The 27,767-nt window shown below is 49.3% G+C and overlaps 3 protein-coding genes across 3 annotated transcripts in view; 2 read left to right on the top strand and 1 right to left on the bottom strand.

The window, feature by feature from the left end:
- The window catches only part of LOC121302114 (hemicentin-2-like), a 250,009-nt gene that overhangs the window by 60,436 nt on the left and 161,806 nt on the right, over positions 1 to 27,767 (top strand). The window lies entirely within an intron of this gene.
- Positions 698 to 15,897, top strand: LOC121302282 (catenin delta-1-like). The gene is given in 18 exon segments (XM_041232138.1): positions 698 to 870; positions 1,191 to 1,585; positions 2,050 to 2,340; positions 2,463 to 2,715; positions 3,042 to 3,264; positions 3,510 to 3,693; positions 3,989 to 4,106; positions 4,435 to 4,597; positions 5,385 to 5,406; positions 5,750 to 5,836; positions 6,662 to 6,758; positions 6,760 to 6,780; positions 7,463 to 7,613; positions 7,825 to 8,017; positions 8,125 to 8,312; positions 8,399 to 8,446; positions 8,538 to 8,608; positions 14,494 to 15,897. Coding segments are annotated over 18 exon segments (2,637 nt in total). The 5' UTR covers positions 698 to 747; the 3' UTR covers positions 14,503 to 15,897.
- cabp2a (calcium binding protein 2a) lies at positions 18,212 to 26,678 on the bottom strand. The gene is made up of 6 exons (XM_041232304.1): positions 26,475 to 26,678; positions 24,893 to 24,897; positions 22,084 to 22,231; positions 21,048 to 21,157; positions 18,871 to 19,018; positions 18,212 to 18,228 (listed from the first exon to the last, which is right to left on the bottom strand). Exons 1-6 carry the CDS (start codon positions 26,647 to 26,649, stop codon positions 18,212 to 18,214), a joined length of 603 nt encoding a protein of 200 aa, XP_041088238.1. The 5' UTR covers positions 26,650 to 26,678.

Raw genomic sequence — 27,767 nt, 5'->3', positions numbered from 1 at the left:
TGCTTCCATCCACTAGAAGGCAGAGTGTTGCAGGAAGGGGGCAGGTTAATAATGGTTCAAGATGGCTGTATTCAGGTTTATATATATTTCTTCCTGCGGTGTCTCCTATCCAGTAGGGGGCAGTGTTGCAGGTGGGGAGGGGCAGTTAATAACGGCTCTGAACTGCTGTAGTTCAGACAGGATTCTGAGAGCTCTGTGCAGGACATAGCGTTTGCTTTAACTGAAAGCTGAGAATGGAGCCCAGTACTTTTTAATGTACAGGGCTGGGAATGAGACTCCCGCTGCACAGCAGTGTGATCCAGACCTGCTTTCACTAGGAGTTTAATAATAAGACACACCTGAGCTTGTTACCTAGACACACTGGGGGCTGATCAAGCTGGTAGTGAAACCTGGACTGGATCACACTGATGTGCAATAGGAGTCTGATTACCAGCTCTGTTCAGAACCACATTAATAAGCTGCACTCCGAACGCAATGAGCATTTAAATGGTTTTTAATACTGGAGTTCAAACGTGATTCAAACGCTTCAGCCTGTAATCGCAGTTAGACTGTGCTGAGAATCATTATGAGATTTCCATGTGGGAGTCAGTCCTGCACAGGGAGGCTTGGCAACAGAACATCCCAGCGTCGCCAGGGTTACAGCACCCCAGCATCAAGTGAACCAGTCAGAGCCAGCCCTGTACTGTCCCTGAATCTTCACTTCTTGTGTCCGCCTGCCAGCCACAGCAGTACAGCACTCTGACCAGGATGTTGGACCCGGGCCACTTCGTGGAGGAGACGGTCACGATGGAGGAGGATCCCGACCTGCCCGCCTCCGTTGTTTCCGTGGAAACGTCGGACGACGGGACCACGCGCAGGACGGAGACCACGGTAAGGATGCCGTGTCGGGGTTAGAAAACCTCTCCCCACGCATGGCTAGTGGTTTCACAGCTCTAGCTAAGACTACAGCTCCCAGCATGCCTCTGCAGCTGTGGCAAGGGTTTCTGGGAGCTGTAATTTTTTATTTATTTATTTTTTAACTGCGATGAGTGAGTGGTGGTCTTGTATTTATTTACAGTGAAGTAGATACTGCCTGGGCTAGGACTACAGCTCCCAGCATGCATGTGGCGAGGGATGCTGGGAGCTGTAGTTCTTAAACTACAAGAAGCTGTGCTGTGGTTTTGTATGTAATTTCTCCCCCCCCCCCCCAGGTGAAGAAGGTTGTAAAGACGGTCACGACTCGCACAGTGATCCCCTCTGTCTCAGACGCCCTCTCCCTGGACGGCTCGATCCAGGGGGGCAACGGCTTTTCAGGGGGCTCCATGCAGGGCGGGGGGGGTCCGGGGAACGGTGGGGGCTACACGGCCACGCTGGAGCGCATGTACCGAGGAGGAGGGACCCCCACTCCCGCCCCACCTGGGGGAAACATGTACATGGGACCCCCGGGCACCGCCACCGTACCCCGAAACTACCACTACGCAGACTCCGCAGGGGGTTACCCGCGGGGAGGGGGGGGCTACGGGGAAACCAACAGCTACCGGCCCGGCCCCCCCTCGGAGGCCTACGCCAGCCTCTCGAGAATGCAACACATGGATGAGAGATACAGGTGAGGGAGGGGTGACTGGAGCGATGCTTCTGAGAGATTCCTGTCTGTCTCTCTCTCTGCGCCAGTCTGTTCTGATCCAGTGTTGTGTGCTTCTGATAGATCTGTCTTCCCTCTCTCTTCTCTTTCTCTCTGCTCGCTCTTTGCGCCAGTCTGTTCTGATCCAGTGTTGTGTGCTTCTGATAGATCTCTTCCCTCTTCTCTTTCTCTCTCTGCTCGCCCTCTGCGCCAGTCTGTTCTGATCCATTGTTGTGTGGTTCTGATAGATCTGTCTTCCCTCTCTCTTCTCTTTCTCTCTCTGCTCGCTCTTTGCGCCAGTCTGTTCTGATCCAGTGTTGTGTGCTTCTGATATATTCCTCTCCTTCCCCCTTTCCTCTCACTCCCCCTCTCTCTCTCTGTTGTGTGGTTCTGATTTGATGAGCTCTGTCCTGACCAATGTGTTTCTCTCCTCTCTTTCTCTCTCTCAGGCCCGCAGAGGGGTACCGCACTCTGGATGCGGGGTACCGGGCCCCCAGCAGGCAGGCCGACCCGTACGCAGCCCAGCCGCAGGTGCGCATGGGGAGCAACTTGGAGCTGAGCCGAGGGGGGCACCCCGAAAGATTCGTCCACGAGCCGTACGGGCTGGAGGATGACCAGAGGAGCCTGGGATACGAGGACCTGGACTATGGCCTGGCCCCTGGCCTGGGGGGCTCCCGGGACTACCCCAGCATGACGCTGAGGAGCACAGGGGGCACGCTGGACCCCCGCCGCAGGCTCAGGTACCCCTCCCCTCTTTCTCTTTCTTGCTGCCTCCTCTCGAGGTGCTGTGAGGACAGTGAGATGGGGACCCCTGTTACTGGTGCAGCCGTGTAACCCACTAACTGTCTCTCTGTGTGTGCAGGAGCTATGAGGACACCCTGGACAATGACATGGGGGGAGGGGACCCCTATTACTGGAGCAGCAACGCCCCTCTGGCCCAGGCGGAGCGGGGCAGCATGGCCAGTCTGGACGGCACGCTGCGGAAGGGGGGGGCGCCCCAAAACTGGAGGCAGCCGGAGCTCCCCGAGGTGATTGCCATGCTGAACTATCGACTGGACCCCGTGAAATCCAACGCAGCCGCCTTCCTACAGCACCTCACCTTCCAGAACGACAAGGTAACCGATCGATCAGCAGTCAGTCTGGCAGCACTGCGCGTTCAGTAACAGACACAGAACTGAGTTAAAAGGGCAATACTCGGATCAATACACCACCTTCCCTGCAGCACCTCGCACTTCAATAATCGATCGATTGCACTGCTAATATTATCAGCGCTTGCTGTAAACTGCACTTTGTTTAAACATGACGCTTGCATTGTAACCCTGTCTGCTGCCCTGTGACACCTGTGCGCCTGGGAGAAAGCAGGGATCTGTCAAATATAAACTGTGTACATGACCCCTCTCTCTCTCTACCCCTCTCTTCCTTCTCTCACTGTCTCTCTCAGATGAAATCTGACGTCCGTCGTTTGAAGGGGATCCCCGCGCTGGTCGGCCTCCTGGATCACCCCAAAAAAGACGTGCACTACAGCGCCTGCGGGGCCCTGAAAAACATCTCCTTCGGACGGGAGGGAGATAACAAGGTGGCGATCAAGAACTGCGACGGAGTGCCGGCCCTCGTGAGACTGCTGAGGAAAGCGAGAGACCAGGACCTCACTGACTGCATCACAGGTGAGGAGAGGAGCCCAGCCCTGCACCCCCTCCTTGCCACTGCAATATATAATACTAGATTTCATTGAGGGGAGCTCTGAACCCCAGGACTGGGTGCAGCAGCAGGGCTAGTGTGAGTTTACTGCACGTCAACAAAAAGCTTGGACCAAGAGACACGTCAAACCATGAGAGAATTGAGGAGTCCGGTAACTTCCTTCTCTAGAGAGCTCCTCCCTGTGGAACCTTGCGCACTCTCTCGCTCTCAGGCACCCTGTGGAACCTCTCCTCTCACGACTCTGTTAAGATGGAGATCGTGGATCACGCGCTGCACGCTCTCTCTGACGAGGTCATGGTGCCGCGGTCGGGGTGGGAGAGGGAGCAGAACGAAGATTCCAAGCCCAGACACATAGAGTGGGAGACGGCCCTCACCAACACTGCCGGCTGCCTGAGGTACGAGGAGGGGAGAGAGAGGGGGCTCCAAACCCAGACACGCTGCAGTGCTGGGAATCGGACTCCTATTGCACAGCAAGCTGTTTGGGGTTCCCCCACCCAGTCCTGGTTATTAAACTCTAGGTAACAGTGAAAGCAGGAGTGGATCACACTGCTGTGCAGCGGGAGTCTGATTATTAAACTCCTAGTGAAAGCAGGACTGGATCACACTGCTGTGCAGCGGGGAGAGCAGTGTGTGTTTGTGGCTAGAATAGTGTTTGATCTCTTTCCCCCTCTCTCTCTCTCTTGCTCTCAGGAATGTGAGTTCGGAGCGCAGCGAGGCGCGCAGGAAGCTGAGGGAGTGCAGCGGGCTGGTGGATGCGCTCATGTACATCGTGCAGTCACAGATCAACCGCCAGGACGTAGACAACAAGGTGGGGGAGAGGGGAGGAGTAGAGGGGGAGGGGAGGGCCCCCCTGATCACCCCCCAACCCACCCCGCACTCCCCACTGGGGTTGAGACTCCCCCAAAGGGGATGGGGGTACCCCCCACCTCCCCGCAGGGGTGAGTGGAGAGGGGAGCACTGAGGGAGGAGGGTAGAGGGGATTGGAGGAATGAGGAGAGTGAAGGGGGCTGGAGAGGGGAGGTAGGACTTTATTTTCCTATATTTCTTTTTTTTCCTATCATTGAGATCTTTGTCTTTCTCGACTTGTTTTGAACTGTCTGCCTGAATGAATATTTGATTCTCTCTCTCTGTCTCAGCTGGTTGAGAACTGCGTGTGTCTGCTCCGAAACCTGTCCTATCAGGTGCACAAGGAGGTCCCAGGACACGAGCGCTACCAGGAGAACAACGCGCTCCTCGGGCAATCCCCGAACACCAACGGGACCCAGCGAGCCAGCTGCTTCGGCAGCAAGAAGGGCAAAGGTGAGGGTGAGGGGGGGGGGGGGGCACGGAGGCACACACACACCACACTCAACTAATTATTTTGTTTTCAAGTTAACTAACGTTTTCTAAGAAACTTAACCTGCAGCTTTGTTTAGGAATTGCAAACAATTTTAACCCTTTGCGGTCCTGTGTGGGACCAGGTCCAACATTAGTGTTCCCTTTCCAGTCCGATGTCTGGACCCTGTCCCACATCATCAAAAAGACGTCAAGCACAGGTCTCTAGAGAAGTCTCAGAGAATATCACAGACACCTGCAGAGCTTTGAGATGTTACAGTAATAAAATAATGACTGGGATCGCAGACACCGACCTGCCGAGGAAGAGACAAAGCAAGAGTAATGAGAATGCGCACAGAACTGCGATGCTCTGTGACGGCCACAGACTGCCTCCCTGTGCGTGATTTCGAGGGTGCACCTTTTATAAATGCAGATTTATTTCCTCAAATTGAGGGTAGGAAGATTTTGGGCTGCATCCTTATTTTGGAGGAATATGCTGTTCTGATTGAGCAACAGCGCCCCCTCACACTCTACAGGCAGAGAAGGGAACTGCAGCTTTGTCTGGCTTTACTGATCTCCACTGGGATGAGGAGCTGGTCCCAGTTTAAGGGTGGTGTTGGTGGTTGGTTTCTTTACTGGTTTTCTTGCTTGCTGCTTCTGGCAGGGGTGGGGGGGTCAGTCTGGGGGGGCCTGTTTTTTTTATTTTGCTTTTTTGCTACAGATTTCTCATCTTCAATTCTTCCCTCTTATTTTCTCTTTCCTGGTGAGGTAGACGCGTGGTTTGCTGAAGGTGAGTTTTGTTACCTTCCTCCTCAACTTGGCTGTGCTGTAAAAACTCTTAATCTTGATTTGTATTTGTTTGCTCCAATCTGATTAATATAAAGTCACTTTCAGTGTTAAGACCAGTCTGATGTTTACAGTACAGTGCTGTTACACTAGACTAGACTGTATTGAATTAGCTGGCTCTCAGATCCCCAGTACAGCACTGAGTGCTCTAGACTAGACTGTATTGAATTAGCTGGCTCTCAGATCCCCAGTACAGTGCTGTTAGACTAGACTAGACTGTATTAAATTAGCTGGCTCTCAGATCCCCAGTATACAGCACACTGCTGTTTAATTTGATTAGCAGGAATTGAGTAACACTGAGGATTACAGCACAGAAGTCATTGATATTCCAAAACGCTCAGCACCGGCAAAAGGTAGACCTAACTTCATTTATATACTGTAGCAGCTAGACTGGAGCACAGTGTTTGATTGACTATAGCAGCTAGACTGGAGCACAGTGTTTGATTGCTGGCTATAGCAGCTAGACTGGAGCACAGTGTTTGATTGACTATAGCAGCTAGACTGGAGCACAGTGTTTGATTGCTGACTATAGCAGCTAGACTGGAGCACAGTGTTTGATTGACTATAGCAGCTAGACTGGAGCACAGTGTTTGATTGTTATAGCAGCTAGACTGGAGCACAGTGTTTGATTGCTGACTATAGCAGCTAGACTGGAGCACAGTGTTTGATTATAGCAGCTAGACTGGAGCACAGTGTTTGATTGACTATAGCAGCTAGACTGGAGCACAGTGTTTTGATTTGACTATAGCAGCTAGACTGGAGCACAGTGTTTGATTGACTATAGCAGCTAGACTGGAGCACAGTGTTTGATTGCTGACTATAGCAGCTAGACTGGAGCACAGTGTTTGATTGCTGGCTATAGCAGCTAGACTGGAGCACAGTGTTTGATTGACTATAGCAGCTAGACTGGAGCACAGTGTTTGATTGACTATAGCAGCTAGACTGGAGCACAGTGTTTGATTGCTGACTATAGCAGCTAGACTGGAGCACAGTGTTTGATTGACTATAGCAGCTAGACTGGAGCACAGTGTTTGATTGACTATAGCAGCTAGACTGGAGCACAGTGTTTGATTGACTATATCAGCTAGACTGGAGAACAGTGTTTGATTGACTATAGCAGCTAGACTGGAGCACAGTGTGTATTGGTTGCTGTAGTGGTTGAAGACTGGAAAACTCTCTTTGATCTCAGGGTATAGCAGCTAGCTGAGCACAGCCTTTGATTGTGCTATGTACACGTCTCTGGAGCACAGTGTCGAAAAACCCTGCGGTGCTGGAGGCTGCTGCTGGAGCTCTTCAGAACTCTGTGTGCAGGGAGGTGGACGGTGAGACCCACCTCGCTTCTCTCTGTCTGTGTGTGTCTGTCTCTGTATCTGCTGTGTGAAAACGAGAGCTGCTGAGGAGAGCGAGAAGAGACCTGTGGTGCACATCTGTCTCTCTCTCTCTCTCTGTCGCTCTCTCTCTGTGTGTGTCTCTGTGTGTGTGTGTCTCTGTATCTCTGTGTGTTTTTGTGTGTGTGTGTGTCTCTCTCTCTGTCTCTCTGTGTCTCTGTGTGTCTCTCTGTGTGTGTGTGTCTCTGTATCTCTATGTGTCACACAGAGAGTGTGTGTGTGTGTGTCTCTGTGTGTGTGTGTGTGTGTCTTGCTGTGTTCACACACAACACACATCTGTATGTCTGTGTTTTTTTTTTTGTGTCTCTCTCTCTCTCTGAAGGAGCGAGACAGCACCAAGACACCACACACAGAGAGAGACACACACCAGTTTGGTGTACAGGAGGTATCTGTGTAGAGTTGTTGTTGACACTCACTCGTGTGTGTGTGTGTGTGTGTGTCTCTCTGTCTCTGGGAGTGTAACTTGCACCAAGAAAATCCATGACTGCCTTGCGTGGATACAAACAGTTTTGCTGTACAGGAGGTATCCTGTCTGCATTGTTAGTATTTCTAACAGTATTTAGTGTGTGCGTGGTTGTGAATGACTCCTCCTCCTCTCCTGTGTCGCCCCCTGCAGTACGGGAGGTATATCCGTGCGATGGTGCGTCAGGAGAAAGGGCTGTCTAGCATCGCGGAGCTGCTGGAGCACCCCCAGGACAGGGTGGTGAGGGGGGTGTCGGGGGCTCTAAGGAACCTGGCCATCGATGGGAGGAACAGAGAGCTCATCGGTGAGAGAGCAGTATGAACACAGGGCAATACAATCCAGTATAACACAATGCATTAATACAGGGCAATACAATACATTATTCAGCAGCTTTCACTGGACTCTATAAAGCTGAATCAGTTCATTCTATATAGAGGGGGTGCAATTCAATATGTTAACAAGGGAACATTATTCAGCAGCATTGTTGTGACGATGATGTCCTTGTCTCCTCCCAGGGAAGCACGCGATGGCCAATTTAGTGCGGAACCTTCCAGGAGGGCAGCAGCAGCCAGCGAAGAATCTGAGTGAGGAAACGACCGTGTCTCTGCTGAGCACCATGAACGAGGTCCTGCTGAACAACCTGGAGGCAGCCAAGAAACTGAGAGAGGCGCAGGGGATCGAGAAACTGGTGCTGATCAACAAGGACGGGTAAGAGAGTGAGAGGAATGAAGACAGAGGGGGAGAGGGGAACAGGGAGAGACGACATGTTGTCCTGTGTCTGTGTTTTACATCCTAAACTGTGTCTCTCCTCTCAGCAATCGCACAGACAAGGAGGTTCGGGGCGCGGGGCTCGTGCTGCAGACAGTTTGGGGGTACAAGGAGCTGCGCAAGCCCCTGGAGAAGGAGGGCTGGAAGAAAACTGACTTCATGGTGAATCTGAACCCCGCCCCCCGGAGCCAGGGGTATGAGGACAGCACACTGCCCCTCATGGACCGGAGAGCAGGTGAGAGGGGAGACGAGTGGCCGCAGCACTCAACTGTTCCATTGTACTAATCCTGATTTGACTGTCTCGTCTTTTCCCTTGTGCAGGTGAGAAGGGAGACAGAGACATGATTCCCATGAATGACTTGGGCCCAGGTGAGGAGCTTGGGCAGGCATGGTGGGGGGGGGGGTGCTACACTGTCCTCCACCTTTCTTCTGGTTTATAAATTATTTTTCGTCTCTGCAGAGGCTTATTCCACTCTGGACCAGCGAGACCGGAACCGGTCCATTGACTTGTCTGAACGTGACCACATGCAGGTAAGAGGAAGGGGGCGGGGCTGGGAGGCAGAGGGGGGTTACAGACCTATCATGATGCATTCAAAGCCACACTGTAGCTTGTTGTCGGCAAAGAACCACAGCTCCCAGCATCCCTTGCCGCTGCTGCAGATGAGAAGGCATGCTGGGAACTGTAGTTGTAGCTGGGGCTGTACTGATTCAATTGTGAGGAGGGGAGGCCTGGACTGGTCCATTTGATGCATGCGGAGGGGAGGGTGTGATTCTGGTGAGGGGGGTGTAATCAGCTAGCAGAGGGGTATTGTACTGGCCTCATGGTCTCCTCCTCACTTTCACTTCTACTAACCACACTGTTTATTATTCCTTCCTTCCTATGAAAGATCTTTGGGGTTGGGACCAATAATAACTTCAATGGGACAGTAGAAACCCCCCCACTCTCTCTGCACGTTGAGCTGAACCTCCTCTTCTCTCCCTCCCCCCCTCTCTCTCTCTCTCCTCTCCTCTCTCTCCTCTCTCTCTCTCTCTCTCTCTCTCTCAAGGGCTCGGAGGCAGTAGTGGTTCTCTGGCTCACCTGGCTGACTCCTATGATGGTTAGACTCCTCCTCTTCCTCCCTCCCCCCCCCGTGCATGGTACTAGTCACCCACCGCGCCCCCCCCCCGACCCCATCGCATGACATCACCTGCTAAACACACACTCTGTCTCGCTCACTCCATCTTCTTTCTCCTTTCATTCTCCCCCTTTCATTTCTTGCCTGCCTCTTACTTCTGTGCCTCCCTGTTCTCTCCTTCCCTCCTCTGTCGCTCTAACTACCTCCACCCCAGTGATCTCCTGATACCGTCTTCACACGAGAGACCCTCCCCTTCCTGTAAACCACTCCCCCCTCGATCAGGAGGCAGGAGTTTGAGCAGGGTTAGAAACTCACACTAGCCCTGCTGCTGCTGCTGCTGCACCCAGTCCTGGGAGTTCAGAGCTCCGCTCAATGCAGTCTAGTATTATTATTATTAATATTGCAATGATCAGGAGCCAGGAGTTTGAGCAGGGTTAGAAACTCACACTAGCCCTGCTGCTGCTGCACCCAGTCCTGGGGTTCAGAGCTCCCCTCAATGAAGTCTAGTATTATTATTATTAATATTGCAATGATCAGGAGGCAGGAGTTTGAGCAGGGTTAGAAACTCACCCTAGCCCTTCTGCTGCTGCTGCTGTACCCAGTCCTGGGGTTCAGAGCTCCCCTCAATGAAGTCTAGTATTATTATTATTAATATTGCAATGATCAGGAGGCAGGAGTTTGAGCAGGGTTAGAAACTCACACTAGCCTGCTGCTGCTGCTGCACCCAGTCCTGGGGTTCAGAGCTCCCCTCAATGAAGTCTAGTATTATTATTATTAATATTGCAATGATCAGGAGGCAGGAGTTTGAGCAGGGTTAGAAACTCACACTAGCCCTGCTGCTGCTGCTGCACCCAGTCCTGGGGTTCAGAGCTCCCCTCAATGAAGTCTAGTATTATTATTAATAATTGCAATGATCAGGAGGCAGGAGTTTGAGCAGGGTTAGAAACTCACACTAGCCCTGCTGCTGCTGCTGCACCCAGTCCTGGGGTTCAGAGCTCCCCTCAATGAAGTCTAGTATTATTATTATTAATATTGCAATGATCAGGAGGCAGGAGTTTGAGCAGGGTTAGAAACTCACACTAGCCCTGCTGCTGCACCCAGTCCTGGGGTTCAGAGCTCCCCTCAATGAAGACTATTATTATTAATATTGCAATGATCAGGAGGCAGGAGTTTGAGCAGAGTTAGAAACTCACACTAGCCCTGCTGCTGCTGCACCCAGTCCTGGGGTTCATAGCTCCCCTCAATGAAGTCATTGATTCTAGCATAGGTAAAATGATCCCCCGCTTTGGCTTGCAACGACTGCCACCAGCTCCGGTGGGTCAGAGCCGAGTCCTCTCTGTGTTAGTATTTCATCATAATAGTTTGAGCAGGGTTAGAAACTCACACTAGCCCTGCTGCTACTGCTGCACCCAGTCCTGGGGTTCAGAGCTCCCCTCAATGAAGTCTAGTATTATTATTATTAATATTGCAATGATCAGGAGGCAGGAGTTTGAGCAGGGTTAGAAACTCACACTAGCCCTGCTGCTGCTGCACCCAGTCCTGGGGTTCAGAGCTCCCCTCAATGAAGTCTATTATTATTATTAATATTGCAATGATCAGGAGCCAGGAGTTTGAGCAGGGTTAGAAACTCACAAAGCCCTGCTGCTGCTGCACCCAGTCCTGGGGTTCAGAGCTCCCCTCAATGAAGTCTGTGTTATTATTATTAATATTGCAATGATCAGGAGGCAGGAGTTTGAGCAGGGTTAGAAACTCACACTAGCCCTGCTGCTGCTGCACCCAGTCCTGGCGTTCAGAGCTCCCCTCAATGAAGTCTAGTATTATTATTATTAATATTGCAATGATCAGGAGCCAGGAGTTTGAGCAGGGTTAGAAACTCACACTAGCCCTTCTGCTGCTGCTGCACCCAGTCCTGGGGTTCAGAGCTCCCCTCAATGAAGTCTAGTATTATTATTATTAATATGCAAAACAATGTATCGAGGAGTCATATTTACATTAAATCACCATACCTCGCATTGCAGTTTCAGAGCGTCCCCTCACTGAAGGATCCGGTCCTTAACTCGGCAGGGTCTTTGAGTGGTGGTCCCAATTCTCAATGTCCTAGTCATCATTCGTACGAGTTGATGTGCAATCCAGGTTTGGGCAGGTTTAGACACACAAAACCCTTTTTGCGTCCTGGGTCAGCACCCCCCAGAACATACTCCCTTTTGATGGGCTATATAACCAATATAGCTATATTACACGATCCCTCTAATCCCTATCCCTATATATATATAGAAAACCTCATTTTTTTGTTGGTGCCGATTTTACATCGGAGGTTTAGGGATAAAATCCTACGACCGTTAGATATCTTCAGGAAAACATGTGATGTTAATTGTATGGATAAAGACTGTTCCATGATTCATTTGATCACTGAGCTAAAGTAAATTAGCATTGAATCAAACCGTATTTGAAGGTTTTTGTTCTTTGAAAACGTTGCAAACTTTATATGTATTATTCACTGAGCCCTCGAACACTCCCGTGCACATCTAGTGCCTCAGGGAATAATACATTAACCCTGAATTTCTACCTCTATTTTGAATTATCATTTATTTTTTTGGTGCGTCTTTGAAAACTGGACCAAAATCTGCACTCCAGGATTCTGTCACTTCTTACATGGATTTTATGTATTTAATAAGACTCTTCCATGGTGTTTGATCACTGAGTCCCTCTGAATTATTGCATTGAATCAAACTGTATTTGAAGTTTTTGTCTTGCTGTGCTTTTGCATCTGTTTATATCTAAATATATCCACTGAGCACACTGTGCAGCAGTGCAGATTCCCATTCTAATCTCTCACACTCGCACAGTGCGCATTGACTCTCACAGTGCAGATTCCCTGTTCTAAACTCTCTATATAAATATATCCACTCACTTGCACACACTGTGCATTGACTCTCACAGTGCAGATTCCCTGTTCTAAACTCTCTATATAAATATATCCACTCACTTGCACACACTGTGCATTGACTCTCACACAGTGCAGATTCCCTATTCTAAACTCTCTATATAAATATATCCACTCACTCTACACAGTGCAGATTCCCTCTATATAAATATATCCACTCACTTGCACACACTGTGCATTGACTCTCACACAGTGCAGATTCCCTATTCTAAACTCTCTATATAAATATATCCACTCACTCACACACTGTGCATTGACTCTCACACAGTGCAGATTCCCTATTCTAAACTCTCTATATAAATATATCCACTCACTCACACACACTGTGCATTGACTCACACAGTGCAGATTCCCTATTCTAAACTCTCTATATAAATATATCCACTCACTCACACACACTGTGCATTGACTCACACAGTGCAGATTCCCTATTCTAAACTCTATATAAATATATCCACTCACTCACACACACTGTGCATTGACTCACACAGTGCAGATTCCCTATTCTAAACTCTATATAAATATATCCACTCACTTGCACACACTGTGCATTGACTCACACAGTGCAGATTCCCTATTCTAAACTCTATATAAATATATCCACTCACTCACACACACTGTGCATTGACTCTCACACAGTGCAGATTCCCTATTCTAAACTCTCTATATAAATATATCCACTCACTCACTCACACTGTGCATTGACTCTCACACAGTGCAGATTCCCTATTCTAAACTCTCTATATAAATATATCCCCTCACTTGCGCACACTGTGCATTGACTCTCACACAGTGCAGATTCCCTATTCTAAACTCTCTATATAAATATATCCACTCACTTGCACACACTGTGCATCGACTCTCGCACAGTGCAGATTCCCTATTCTAAACTCTCTATATAAATATATCCACTCACTCACACACACTGTGCATTGACTCTCACACAGTGCATATTCCCTATTCTAAACTCTCTATATAAATATATCCCCTCACTCACACACACTGTGCATTGACTCTCACACAGTGCAGATTCCCTATTCTAAACTCTCTATATAAATATATCCCCTCACTCACACACACTGTGCATTGACTCTCACACAGTGCAGATTCCCTATTCTAAACTCTCTATATAAATATATCCACTCACTCACACACACTGTGCATTGACTCACACAGTGCAGATTCCCTGTTCTAAACTCTCTATATAAATATATCCACTCACTCACACACACTGTGCATTGACTCTCACACAGTGCAGATTCCCTATTCTAAACTCTCTATATAAATATATCCCCTCACTCACTGCATTGACTCTCACACAGTGCAGATTCCCTATTCTAAACTCTCTATATAAATATATCCCCTCACTCACACACACTGTGCATTGACTCTCACACAGTGCAGATTCCCTATTCTAAACTCTCTATATAAATATATCCACTCACTCACACTGTGCATTGACTCTCACACAGTGCAGATTCCCTATTCTAAACTCTCTATATAAATATATCCCCTCACTCGCACACACTGTGCATTGACTCTCACACAGTGCAGATTCCCTATTCTAAACTCTCTATATAAATATATCCACTCACTTACACACACTGTGCATTGACTCTCACACAGTGCAGATTCCCTGTTCTAAACTCTCTATATAAATATATCCACTCACTTGCACACACTGTGCATTGACTCTCACAGTGCAGATTCCCTGTTCTAAACTCTCTATATAAATATATCCACTCACTTGCACACACTGTGCATTGACTCTCACAGTGCAGATTCCCTGTTCTAAACTCTCTATATAAATATATCCACTCACTTGCACACACTGTGCATTGACTCTCACACAGTGCAGATTCCCTATTCTAAACTCTCTATATAAATATATCCACTCACTCACACACACTGTGCATTGACTCTCACACAGTGCAGATTCCCTATTCTAAACTCTCTATATAAATATATCCCCTCACTCACACACACTGTGCATTGACTCTCACACAGTGCAGATTCCCTATTCTAAACTCTCTATATAAATATATCCCCTCACTCACACACACTGTGCATTGACTCACACAGTGCAGATTCCCTATTCTAAACTCTCTATATAAATATATCCCCTCACTCACACACACTGTGCATTGACTCTCACACAGAGCAGATTCCCTATTCTAAACTCTCTATATAAATATATCCCCTCACTCGCACACACTGTGCATTGACTCTCACACAGTGCAGATTCCCTATTCTAAACTCTCTATATAAATATATCCACAGTAATGAGTTTCAGGGGCTGAAGGAAAATGTAAAGATGTCCAAATGGTGCTAATTTTTTCTTTTTTTTCTTTTCACAGAAAAACTAATAATCTTCATCTCGCAGAGAGATTTATCAATCCAAGCCCACTGCCGCTAGACTCTCACACGAGGGGGAGAGGGAGAGAGATCCAGTGTAAAATAACCAAGAAATCAATACAATAAAATAGAAGCAGAAAGACAGGACTGGATTTGAAAGAGGAGGAGCCATTCTGTCTTTCATTCAAGAAAAAATCTCTGTTCTCTCTCTCTCTCTCTCTCTCTCTCTCTCTCTGCCTCCTTCCTTCGATCAATCTATCCACCCCTCCAAAAAATCAGAATATAGTATCTGCCCAGGGGCTTGAAACCAGTGAGGTAATCAGAGGCTGCAGTACTGAATGCAGCCACCAGAGGGAGTGTATCTCGACGCAGAATTGTAGTTTATAAAATTATTATAGTGGGTTTAAAAAAATTGATTTTAAAATGTGTTTTTTAAATTTATTTTCATTATCAAGTAAAAACATAGTTTCTTCAAGTGTGTGATTTGTTTTGACTTTTTGCCCACAGTGCCCTCTACTGTTCAGTGGGTGGTAATGCACATAATCTCTCCTATGCGTGGAAGAGCAGTGTCTGTCCTGTAGGGGGTGTTTACGTTCGGCAGGAGAGGATTGGCAAACTGCCATTTCTAGAATTTAGGTAACATTTTAAGAAAGTGTTTTTCTAAAAGAAACAGCAGGAGAAGTTTAACGAGAGAGAGAGAGAGTGTGTGTGTGTGTGGGGGATATTAAAATTTCAACACAAAGATCAGTTCACAGTTCGTCGTGCCTCCAGATCAGAAACTCTGCGTTGTGAGAATCAATTTCGCCGCTGCGATTTATTATTATTATTTGAGAGACTTGAAGCACTTTGCATTGATCTGCAAAAGAGAGGGAATTGAAAAAGAAACCTAGTTTATAAACTCGGCCTTTTAATTCAACCCTGGGGAGGATATCGGCAGGTTTAAAAAAGCCACACGCTTGTGTCCTCTCTTTCTGTTCCCTTTTCTCCTCCTTTTTCTCCATTCCTTTTCTTTCCCTCTCATTTTCTCATTCCCTTCTCTCTATTCTTTCTTTCCCTTCTCTCCTTTCTCTGTTTTAGTTCATTTAGTCAAACGCCAGGAATGCGGTGATGATCTTGCTTGTGTTTTCTCTACTGGAGATATGGGGAGGCTGGGGGGTATCTGTTTAGATAGGGAGGGGGGAGACCGAGCTGGTTTACAGACTCTGGGAGGAGCGTTCTTTGGGGTGGGGGGTGGGGGGGTGGGGGGCTATTTTCAAATGTACATTTTGTGGAGGGAGACAATCTGTGTTTTTATGATAGTTTTGGTTGCTCGTTGAACCAAACAACCTGCGATTATCACTCTAATCAATCAATCATTACTAATTAAACGCTTGTGATTTTTAGTTTTCTTTCAAATTTTGAAGGGGGGAATCAAGAAAAAATTCTATGTACAAATTTTTTTAATCCATTATTTCCAACCCTAACCCCAACCCCCCCCCCCCCCCCCCCCCCCAAAAAAAAAAAAAAAACTGATTCCTAGTTGCAACTTTTTCATTTTGACTGTGCAGTTCAGAGCCGGCTCTCCTTGCATTCAGAGTCTGTGCCAATTTTCAATAATTTTAGTTTAGATTCCATATCTTGCGATCGGCGCGTTGCCAAAATACTGTAAAAATCATAATAAACCCATTGCATGTGTCAAATATCGCCCTGTTTCTGTACTTTCAGTGAATCTGTGGAATATTCTGTGGGTTTGAGGAGCTCAGTGGTTAGATAGAGAAAGCGCTGGGCTGCAGTGTGGAAGGCAGTGGGTTTGAAGCTCAGTGGTTTGGGGGCTGGGCTGCAGTGTGGAAGGCAGTGGGTTTGAGGAGCTCAGTGGTTTGGGGGCTGGGCTGCAGTGTGGAAGGCAGTGGGTTTGAGGAGCTCAGTGGTTTGGGGGCTGGGCTGCAGTGTGGAAGGCAGTGGGTTTGAGGAGCTCAGTGGTTTGGGGGCTGGGCTGCAGTGTGGAAGGCAGTGGGTTTGAGGAGCTCAGTGGTTTGGGGGCTGGGCTGCAGTGTGGAAGGCAGTGGGTTTGAGGAGCTCAGTGGTTTTGCGTTGTCCATAGCCATCCAGATTTTAAAGACCAATTTTCAACCTTTAATATCCACGCTTTGATGGGAGAGTTGCTGCATGATATTCAGCTCACGTTGTTTCATGTATTTGGGTGTTTTAGAGGGTGTTTATAATACACTAAATATCATTTTTACTTAAACATTACCACTAATTATTCCTTGTTCAGAATTGTCATTTTTTTTTTTTTAAATTGTTTTCAGTAATAAAATGAACAGATTTAATCTTTCTATTCCACAATTTGTATGAAAGTTGAAAATTTAACTTGGATGTAACCTTGGCAATATTGTTTTTGTTTTTTTTATAATAAAGATTTTTTTTCTGAGTGGAATGAATCATATTTTTTTTTTTTATAGAAACATCAAATTTATTAGCTGCTATAGACAATCAAACACTGTGCTCCAGTCTAGCTGCTATAGACAATCAAACACTGTGCTCTAGTCTAGCTGCTATAGCCATCAATCAAACACTGTGCTCCAGTCTAGCTGATATAGACAGCAATCAAACACTGTGCTCCAGTCTAGCTGCTATAGTCAATCAAACACTGTGCTCCAGTCTAGCTGCTATAGTATAGCTCCAGTCTAGCTGCTATAGACAATCAAACACTGTGCTCCAGTCTAGCTGCTATAGTCATCAATCAAACACTGTGCTCCAGTCTAGCTGCTATAGTCAATCAAACACTGTGCTCCAGTCTAGCTGCTATAGTCAATCAAACACTGTGCTCCAGTCTAGCTGCTATAGTCAATCAAACACTGCTCCAGTCTAGCTGCTATAGTCAATCAAACACTGTGCTCCAGTCTATAGCTAGCAATCAAACACTGTGCTCCAGTCTAGCTGCTATAGTAAGCAATCAAACACTGTGCTCCAGTCTAGCTGCTATAGTCAGCAATCAAACACTGTGCTCCAGTCTAGCTGCTGTAGTCAATCAAACACTGTGCTCTAGTCTAGCTGCTATAGTTGGCAATCAAACACTGTGCTCCAGTCTAGCTGCTATACACAAACACACACATCAATGCAAACATAACATTGAAACACAAATTTTAATGTTTTATTCCTGTTCACATTGTTATATATATATACATATATATATATATATATATATATATATATATATATAATGTAAATCGTACAGTACATAGCTCTCAGTTTTTAATTTCAATTACAAGTGGATTGAAAACAGGGTTTTACAGTTTTGGTGCTTTTTAGGAAATACAATACAACGCAATTCTGTCTCGGCGCTGCCGCAGAGGTGACACTGCAGCCCGGCGGTGGCCATGTTGGCTCAAGTTGCCTATCGTTCTGCACGCAGGAGCTGCTGCTAGGGGAGCCAACATGGCGCCAGTTTCCTGAACCACTCTGCGGGACTGGAGCCTTCCCCACGGCACAGAAAGACAAACAGCATTGAGAAACACGATGTGAAATAAATAAGATGGAATAAAATACTTGAGTCTAAAGATAAAATATAAGAATCGTTGTTGTTTGGCTTGTCTTGGTCTCTCTGTCTCTCGTCAGTCGACTGGTTTCCGTGTGTTTTGATGTTGTCCGGGGTTGGGTTTTGTGTCTCTCCCCCCCCCACCCCCCCCCCCCCCCCCCCCGATTTGAGACTCTGCTGGGGACTCAGCGAGACATCTCATGCTAGATGCGGACAAACTCTGCAAGGAAAGAGAGAGTGAAGAGAGATGGGGGTTTATAGTGATACCAAATGCTCAGTATTGCTGTATATTTGCAGCAGTGAAAACTATTTGATTTGAGGTGTCGACCAGCGCGTCTCCGTTCAGATCCACGTCCTTCACAATCTCCCCTCACTCCTCTGTACCCTCTCCTCTCCCCTCTCTCCTCTCTACCCTCTCCCCTTCAAAGTTGACCAGAGTGTCTCCGTTCAGATCCACATCCTTCACGATCTCTCCTCCCCCTCACCCCTTCTCTCTCTCCCCCTCTCTCTCTACCCTCGGTCGACCAGCCCTTCATGATCTCTCCTCCCCCTCTCACCCTCGAAGTCTCTCTTCACATCCACGTCCTTCACAATCTCCCCTCTGTCTCTCTCTCTCTCTCTCTCCTCCTCTCCCTCCTTGAGGTCTCGTCAGAGGACCCAGCCTGTGTGAGAGGATAGGTCAGTTCCTGTCCTCCGTTCAGTGCCAATCTCAACAGGTCCCCCTCCCAGTCTAGGGTGGGTCTCCCCATCTCTCCCCCCTCTTTCTCTCTCTCTCCCTTGAGGTCGACCAGCCTGTCTCCGTTCAGATCCACATCCTTCACAATCTCCCCTCCCCTCTGTCTCCCCTCTCCCCCTCTCTCACCCTCGAAGTCGACCAGCCCATCTCCGTTCAGATCCACGTCCTTCACGATCTCGTCGATCTCTCGGGTGTTCAGTTGCTGCCCCATTAGCTTCTTCATGGCTTCTTTGAGCTCCGCTGTGCTGATCTGACCGTCTCTGTTAGAGTCGAACTGACAGAGACACAGAGGGGGTGCAGTGTGTAAGTTGCAGTGGACTGACAGAGACACAGAGGGGGTGCAGTGTGTAAGTTGCAGTGGACTGGGTGCAGGGTGCCCTGTATTGTTACGGTCAGGTGCACATGACGTGGGAGAGTCCGTACATGAAAGTCCTGCAACATTCAACAGACACCTCTGGGTGCAGGGTGCAGTGTGTAGTGTAGTGGACTCGGTGCAGGGTGTAGTGTGTAGTGTGTAAGTTGCAGTGGACTGGGTGCAGGGTGTAGTGTGTAGTGGACTCGGTGCAGGGTGTAGTGTGTAGTGTGTAAGTTGCACACCTACCCACGTCCCAAGACCTGTGCAGGGGTAGTGTGTAAGTGTGAAGTTGCAGGGTGTGTGGTGTAGTGTGTAGAGTGCTTGGACGTCGTCGAGGGTGACTGTGACAGTGGACCCTGAAGGGTGCAGGGTGTAGTGTGTAGTGGACTGGGTGCAGGGTGTAGTGTGTAGTGCTGGGTGCAGTGTGTAAGTGTGCAGTGGTGCAGGGTGCAGTGTGTAAGTGTGTAGTGGACTGGGTGCAGGGTGTAGTGTGTAGTGGACTGGGTGCAGGGTGTAGTGTGTAGTGGGCTGGGTGCAGGGTGCAGTGTGTAGTGGACTGGGTGCAGGGTGTAGTGTGTAGTGGACTGGGTGCAGGGTGTAGTGTGTAGTGGACTGGGTGCAGGGTGTAGTGTGTAGTGGACTGGGTGCAGGGTGTAGTGTGTAGTGGGCTGGGTGCAGGGTGTAGTGTGTAGTGGACTGGGTGCAGGGTGTAGTGTGTAGTGGACTGGGTGCAGGGTGTAGTGTGTGCAGGGTGTAGTGTGTAGTGGACTGGGTGCAGGGTGTAGTGTGTAGTGGACTGGGTGCAGGGTGTAGTGTGTAGTGGGCTGGGTGCAGGGTGTAGTGTGTAGTGGACTGGGTGCAGGGTGTAGTGTGTAGTGTGTAGTGGCTGGGTGCAGGGTGTAGTGTGTAGTGGACTGGGTGCAGGGTGTAGTGTGTAGTGGACTGGGTGCAGGGTGTAGTGTGTAGTGGACTGGGTGCAGGGTGCAGTGTGTAAGTTGCAGTGGACTGGGTGCAGGGTGTAGTGTGTAAGTTGCAGTGGACTGGGTGCAGGGTGCAGTGTGTAGTGGACTGGGTGCAGGGTGTAGTGTGTAGTGGACTGGGTACAGGGTGTAGTGTGTAGTGGACTCGGTGCAGGGTGTAGTGTGTAGTGGACTGGGTACAGGGTGTAGTGTGTAGTGGACTGGGTGCAGGGTGCAGTGTGTAAGTTGCAGTGGACTGGGTGCAGGGTGTAGTGTGTAGTGGACTGGGTGCAGGGTGTAGTGTGTAGTGGACTGGGTGCAGGGTGTAGTGTGTAGTGGACTGGGTGCAGGGTGTAGTGTGTAAGTGCAGGGACTGGGTGCAGGGTGTAGTGTGTAGTGGACTGGGTACAGGGTGTAGTGTGTAAGTTGCAGTGGACTGGGTGCAGGGTGTAGTGTGTAGTGGACTCGGTGCAGGGTGCAGTGTGTAGTGGACTGGGTGCAGGGTGCAGTGTGTAGTGGACTCGGTGCAGGGTGTAGTGGACTGGGTGCAGGGTGCAGTGTGTAAGTTGCAGTGGACTGGGTGCAGGGTGCAGTGTGTAGTGGACTGGGTGCAGGGTGCAGTGTGTAGTGGACTCGGTGCAGGGTGTAGTGTGTAGTGGACTGGGTGCAGGGTGTAGTGTGTAGTGGGCTGGGTGCAGGGTGTAGTGTGTAGTGGACTGGGTGCAGGGTGTAGTGTGTAGTGGACTGGGTGCAGGGTGTAGTGTGTAGTGGACTGGGTGCAGGGTGTAGTGTGTAGTGGACTGGGTGCAGGGTGCAGTGTGTAAGTTGCAGTGGACTGGGTGCAGGGTGCAGTGTGTAGTGTGTAGTGGACTGGGTGCAGGGTGCAGTGTGTAGTGGACTCGGTGCAGGGTGTAGTGTGTAGTGGACTGGGTGCAGGGTGCAGTGTGTTGTGGACTTGTGCAGGGTGTAGTGGACTGGATTCAGGGTACCTCTCTGAAGGCGTCCCTCAGCTCCTTCATCCCGATCATGTCCGCTGTCTCTGCCAGCATCTTGGGGCCCATCAGCTCCACAAAGTCATCAAAATCTACCTTCCCGCCACCTAGAGGAGAGGAGGAGGAACTGCATCACAAACAGCACACACAGTGTGTTTGTCCCCCTATCCCTCTGCTTGTCCTTCGCATTTCTGCTGGCTCAGTGTGTGTGTGTGTGTCTCTCACAGATCTGCTGGGTCAGTGTGTGTGTGTGTCCCGTCCCCCTGCGTGTCTCTCACAGATCTGCTGGGTCAGTGTGTGTGTGTGTCCCGTCCCCCTGCGTGTCTCTTACCGATCTGCTGGCTCAGTGTGGGTGTTCCCTGTCCCCCTGCGTGTCTCTCACCGATCTGCTGGCTCTGTGTGTGTGTCCCGTCCCCCTGAGTGTCTCTCACAGATCTGCTGGCTCTGTGTATGTGTTCCCTGTCCCCCTGAGTGTCTCTCACCAATCTGCTGGCTCTGTGTGTGTGTCCCGTCCCCCTGCGTGTCTCTCACCGATCTGCTGGCTCTGTGTATGTGTTCCCTGTCCCCCTGAGTGTCTCTTACCGATCTGCTGGCTCAGTGTGGGTGTTCCCTGTCCCCCTGAGTGTCTCTCACCAATCTGCTGGCTCAGTGTGGGTGTTCCCTGTCCCCCTGAGTGTCTCTCACCGATCTGCTGGCTCAGTGTGTGTGTCCCGTCCCCCTGCGTGTCTCTCACCGATCTGCTGGCTCTGTGTATGTGTTCCCTGTCCCCCTGCGTGTCTCTCACAGATCTGCTGGCTCAGTGTGTGTGTCCCGTCCCCCTGCGTGTCTCTCACCGATCTGCTGGCTCTGTGTATGTGTTCCCTGTCCCCCTGAGTGTCTCTCACCAATCTGCTGGCTCAGTGTGTGTGTGTCCTGTCCCCCTGCGTGTCTCTCACAGATCTGCTGGCTCAGTGTGGGTGTTCCCTGTCCCCCTGAGTGTCTCTCACAGATCTGCTGGCTCAGTGTGTGTCCTGTCCCCCTGCATGTCTCTCACCGATCTGCTGGCTCAGCTCGATCAGCTCCATCTCAGTGGGCATGTATCCCATGGTCCTCATGCACTCCCCCAGGTCCTTACAGCTCACGAAGCCCTTGCAGTTCCTATCAAACTCCTTAAACGCCTCCTTCAGCTCTGAAACACCAAACTAACATTCACCGAGTCCTCTTAATCACACAGGCTCCTTATCAAACTTCCTGAACACCTCCTCCAGTAATCGGTCAAGCACTTCTCTAGATATAGCCAATAATAATAATAATAATAATATTCTTTACCCTCAGGAGTCCAGAGTCAGGGACCTGTCATTTTGTCGGTTCAAAGCAGAACACAGACACAAAAACAGTTTATTATTATTGAGTATTATTATTATTATTATTATTATTATTATTATTATTATTATTATTTATTCATTCAGCAGAGGCTTTTATCCAAAGTGACTTCCAGAGACCGGGAGGGTGAACTCTGCATCATCAACAACTGCTGCTGCTGCAGAGTCTCTTCCAATAGGACCTGCTTTACAATGCCTCCCTATGCTTTACCAGACCTCTCTGTGCTTTACAATGCTTCCCTATGCTTTACCAGACCGCTCTGTGCTTTACAATGCTTCCCTATGCTTTACCAGACCTCTCTGTGCTTTACAATGCTTCCCTATGCTTTACCAGACCTCTCTGTGCTTTACAATGCTTCCCTGTGCTTTACCAGACCTCTCTGTGCTTTACAATGCTTCCCTATGCTTTACCAGACCTCTCTGTGCTTTACAATGCTTCCCTATGCTTTACCAGACCTCTCTGTGCTTTACAATGCTTCCCTATGCTTTACCAGACCTCTCTGTGCTTTACAATGCTTCCCTGTGCTTTACCAGACCTCTCTGTGCTTTACAATGCTTCCCTATGCTTTACCAGACCTCTCTGTGCTTTACAATGCTTCCCTATGCTTTACCAGACCTCTCTGTGCTTTACAATGCTTCCCTATGCTTTACCAGACCTCTCTGTGCTTTACAATGCTTCCCTGTGCTTTACCACACCTCTCTGTGCTTTACAATGCTTCCCTGTGCTTTACCAGACCTCTCTGTGCTTTACAATGCTTCCCTGTGCTTTACCAGACCTCTCTGTGCTTTACAATGCTTCCTTATGCTTTACCAGACCTCTCTGTGCTTTACAATGCTTCCCTATGCTTTACCAGACCTCTCTGTGCTTTACAATGCTTTCACTGTGCTTTATTACGCTGTGCTGTGCTCTTACTGTGGGTTGAAATGTTTTGAAAAAGCCCAGCAACTTGTCAAACCAGATTCTCAGTCAGTCATTTTCTAAGCTCCACAGCTCCACCTCATTGTCCCTGGAGATGATTATTATTATTATCATTATTATTATTATTATTATTATTATATAATTATTATTATATATTACTATTATTATTATACGTATTAATGCACTTCAGTTATAGGATTTTCCCCCCGAAGCTCAATATTTACCAGTAATAGTTGACAAATCTTGCTTAATTCCCATTTCCCATTCCCTACAGCAGCTGCGAGGATATTCCACAGGGAATGTTTCAAATGTCTCAGTCTCTCAGTGTGTGTGTATAATAAAATAATGATACATAATTAGGCGCTGGGTTGCAAAGGAAAAGACATGAGAAAAATACATTAGTAAAGTTTACAGACAGACAGACAGATTGCTAGGTAGATAAATGGATACACAAATACACAGACAGATGGATGGATGGTGTTGATGGTTCTGTGTGTGTGTGTGTGTGGGGGGGGGCGGTGCAGAGGGGGGAGGAGGTTGTGTTTATGGATGGTGTGTTGCTGTTGGTGTGTGTGTGTGTGTGTGTGTGGGGGGCCGTTACGTCTCCCAGGGGGGAGGATGTTGTTTTATGGAGGTGTGTGTGTGTGTCTGTGTGTGTGTGTGTGTGTGTGTGTGGGGGCGGTGCAGAGGGGGGAGGAGGTTGTGTTTATGGATGGTGTTGATGGTTCTGTGTGTGTGTGTGTGTGTGGGGGGGGGAGGGTGCAAGTTTATGGGGAGGAATGTTTATGGATGTGTTGATGGTTCTGTTGTGTGTGTGTATAACACCCCCCCCGCCACGTCTCCCCCCTCCTAGAGGGGGACACAAATATGGTGGTGTTGCACAACTGAAAAGTGTGCAAAAAATACAGGGGGTACAGTTGTGCAGACAGGGGGAGGAGGTTGTGGGGGGGGCGGTTATCGAATACACACACCTTGATGTCTCCCCCCTCCTCGGTGGGTTGTGTGTGTGTGGGGGCGGTGCAGAGTGGGGAGGAGGAGGAGGTTTGTGGAGGGTGGTGGGATGGGGGTTGTGTGTGTGTGTGTGTCTGGGGGGGGGGGTGCAGAGGGGGGAGGAGGTTGTGTATGGATGGTGTTGATGTGTGTGTGTGTGTGTGTGTGGGGGGGGGGGGGGCGGTGCAGAGGGGGGAGGAGGTTGTGTTTATGGATGGTGTTGATGGTTCTGTGTGTGTGTGTGTGTGGGGGGGGTGGGGAGGGGGGTGCAAGGGGGGGAGGACGGTCCACCACAATATGGATGGTGTTACCAATGTGTGTGTGTGTTGGTGTGTGGGGGGGGGCGGTGCAGAGAGGGGAGGAGTCAATCCTCCAACAGATTGTTCTGGTGTTTATGTGTGTTTGTGTGGTGGTTTGTGTGGTGTTTGTTGTGTGTGTGTGTGTGTGGGGGGGGGCGGTGCAGAGGGGGGAGGAGGTTGTGTTTATGGATGGTGTTGATGGTTTCTGTGTGTGTGTGTGTGTGTGTGGGGGGGGCCAAAACGTCTCCCCCCTCCTCAACAACAAATACCTACCACAACTACCAAGACACCACACACAACACATGGATGTTGTGTCTCCCCCCCTGTCCAACACAATACCTACCCATGGTTATGTGTGGTGTGTGTGTGTGTGGGGGGGGGCGGTGCAGAGGGGGGAGGAGGTTGTGTTTATGGATGGTGTTGATGGTTCTGTGTGTGTGTGTGTGTGTGTGGGGGGGGCGGTGCAGAGGGGGGAGGAGGTTGTGTTTATGGATGGTGTTGATGTGTGTGTGGGGGGGCGGTGTGTGTGTGGATGGTGTGTGGTGTGTGTGTGTGTGTGGGCGGTGGGGTGGTCTCCCCCCTCCTCCAGGAGGAGGTTGTGTTGATGGTGTGTGTGTTTGGTGGTGTGGGCACGGGGGCGGTTCCAGGGCAGGGGGACCTACCAACAACTTTATGGATGTGTGTGTTGTGTGTGTGTTTTGTGTGTGTGTGTGTGTGTGGGGGGGTGCAGAGTGGGGGAAGAGGTTTGTGTTTATCTGGGGGATGTTCTGTGTGTGTGTGTGTGTGTGTGTGTGTGTGTGGGGCGGTGCAGAGGGGGGAGGAGGTTGTGTTTATGGATGGTGTTGATGTTCTGTGTGTCCAACCCAAATTGTACCCAACACAGGGGGGACATGTGTGTGTGTGGGGGCGTGCGGTGCAGAACCCCCTCCTCCAACACAAATGGCGGTGCAGAGGGGGGGGAGGTTGTGTTTCTGGATGGTGTTTATGGTTGGTGTTACTGGATTGGGTGATGGTTCTGTGTGTGTGGTGTGTGTGTGTGTGTGTGTGTGTGTGTGTGGGGGCGGTGCAGAGGGGGGGGGAGTTTTCAACCACCAATGTTTATGGATGGGATTTGTGGTTCTGTTGGTGTGTGTTGGGGGGGGGGTGTCGTGCAGAGGGGGAGGAGAGTCTCCCCCCTCCTCCAACACAAATACCTTACCACAACTACGTTTGTGTGTGTGTGTGTGTGTGGGGGGGGTGCGGTGCAGAGGGGGGAGGAGGTTGTGTTTATGGATGGTGTTGATGGTTCTGTGTGTGTGTGTGTGTGTGTGGGGGGGGCGGTGCAGAGGGGGGAGGAGGTTGTGTTTATGGATGGTGTTGATGGTTCTGTGTGTGTGTGTGTGTGTGGGGGGGTGCGGTGCAGGGCGGGGAGGAGGAGGTTGTTCCAATGGATGGTGTTGATGACGTGTGTGTGTGTGTGTGGTGTGTGTGTGGGGGGGGCGGTGCAGAGGGGGGAGGAGGTTGTGTTTATGGATGGTGTTGATGGTTCTGTGTGTGTGTGTGTGGGGGGGGGCGGTGTGTGTGGGAGGGGCACGGGGCTCCCCCCTCCTCCAACCAAATTTGGATGGTGTTGATGGTTCTGTGTGTTGTGTGTGTGTGGTGTGGGGGGGGGGGGGGTGGGGGGAGCTCCTTGTGTTTAGATTTATGTTTGGGTGTTGTGGTTTTGTGTGTGTGTGTGTGTGTGGGGGGGGGCGGTGCAGAGGGGGGAGGAGGTTGTGTTTATGGATGGTGTTGATGGTTCTGTGTGTGTGAGTGGGGGCGGTGCAGAGAGGGGGGGGGGAGGTTGTGTTTATGAATGGTATGGATGGTTCTGTACGTACGAGCTGTGCCTGACCGAAGCCGCGCCGCAGGAAGATGCAGGCTGGACCTGCGAGTCCATGCAGCATGGTGCAGTTCTGAACGAGAGCACACAGCGGCTCGGCGAACTCCCGCTCTGACTCCTCCCCCTCACCAGGCTCCGCCCTCTCCATGCGAGAGGCCACACCCCCCATTGCAGCAGTCAGGACCCCTCCTCCCTCGACCGAGCCCTACACACACAGCCAGGTAATACAGCTAAACACACAGCCAGGTAATACAGCTAAACCCACAGCCAGGTAATACAGCTAATACACACAGCCAGGTAATACAGCTAAACCCACAGCCAGGTAATACAGCTAAACACACAGCTAAAAACACAGGTAATACAGCTAAACACACAGCTATACACACAGCCAGGTAATACAGCTAAACACACAGCCAGGTAATACAGCTAAACACACAGCCAGGTAATACAGCTAAACACACAGCCAGGTAATACAGCTAAACACACAGCCAGGTAATACAGCTAAACACACAGCCAGGTAATACAGCTAAACACACAGCCAGGTAATACAGCTAAACACACAGCCAGGTAATACAGCTATACACACAGCCAGGTAATACAGCAAAACACACAGCCAGGTAATACAGCTAAACACACAGCCAGGTAATACAGCTAAACACACAGCCAGGTAATACAGCTATACACACAGCCAGGTAATACAGCTAAACACACAGCCAGGTAATACAGCTAAACACACAGCCAGGTAATACAGCAAAACACACAGCCAGGTAATACAGCTAAACACACAGCCAGGTAATACAGCTAAACACACAGCCAGGTAATACAGCTAAACACACAGCTATACACACAGCCAGGTAATACAGCTAAACACACAGCTATACACACAACCAGGTAATACAGCTAAACACACAGCCAGGTAATACAGCTACACACAGCCAGGTAATACAGCTAAACACACAGCCAGGTAATACAGCTAAACACACAGCCAGGTAATACAGCTAAACACACAGCTATACACACAACCAGGTAATACAGCTAAACACACAGCCAGGTAATACAGCTAAACAGGTAATTCAGCTAAACACACAGCCAGGTAATACAGCTAAACACACAGCCAGGTAATACAGCTAAACACACAGCCAGGTAATACACACACACCAGGTAATACAGCTAAACACACAGCTATACACACAGCCAGGTAATACAGCTAAACACACAGCCAGGTAATACAGCTAAACACACAGCTATACACACAGCCAGGTAATACAGCTAAACACACAGCCAGGT

Source organism: Polyodon spathula, chromosome 29 (genome assembly GCF_017654505.1).
Source record: "Polyodon spathula isolate WHYD16114869_AA chromosome 29, ASM1765450v1, whole genome shotgun sequence".
Classification (NCBI taxonomy): domain Eukaryota; kingdom Metazoa; phylum Chordata; class Actinopteri; order Acipenseriformes; family Polyodontidae; genus Polyodon; species Polyodon spathula.
The sequence above is the reverse complement of the archived record's forward strand: the minus strand, read 5'-3'. Positions and strand labels throughout refer to the sequence as shown.

Coding starts and splice junctions, on each gene's coding strand:
- cabp2a (XM_041232304.1), bottom strand. CDS start 26,649: ATGGGGGGTGTGGCCTCTCGCATGGAGAGGGCGGAGCCTGGTGAGGGG. Junction 21,158..22,083: donor CGAGCTGAGCCAGCAGATCG/GTGAGAGACATG, acceptor CCTCTCCTCTAG/GTGGCGGGAAGGTAGATTTT. Junction 19,019..21,047: donor TGAGGGACGCCTTCAGAGAG/GTACCCTGAATC, acceptor TGTCTCTGTCAG/TTCGACTCTAACAGAGACGG.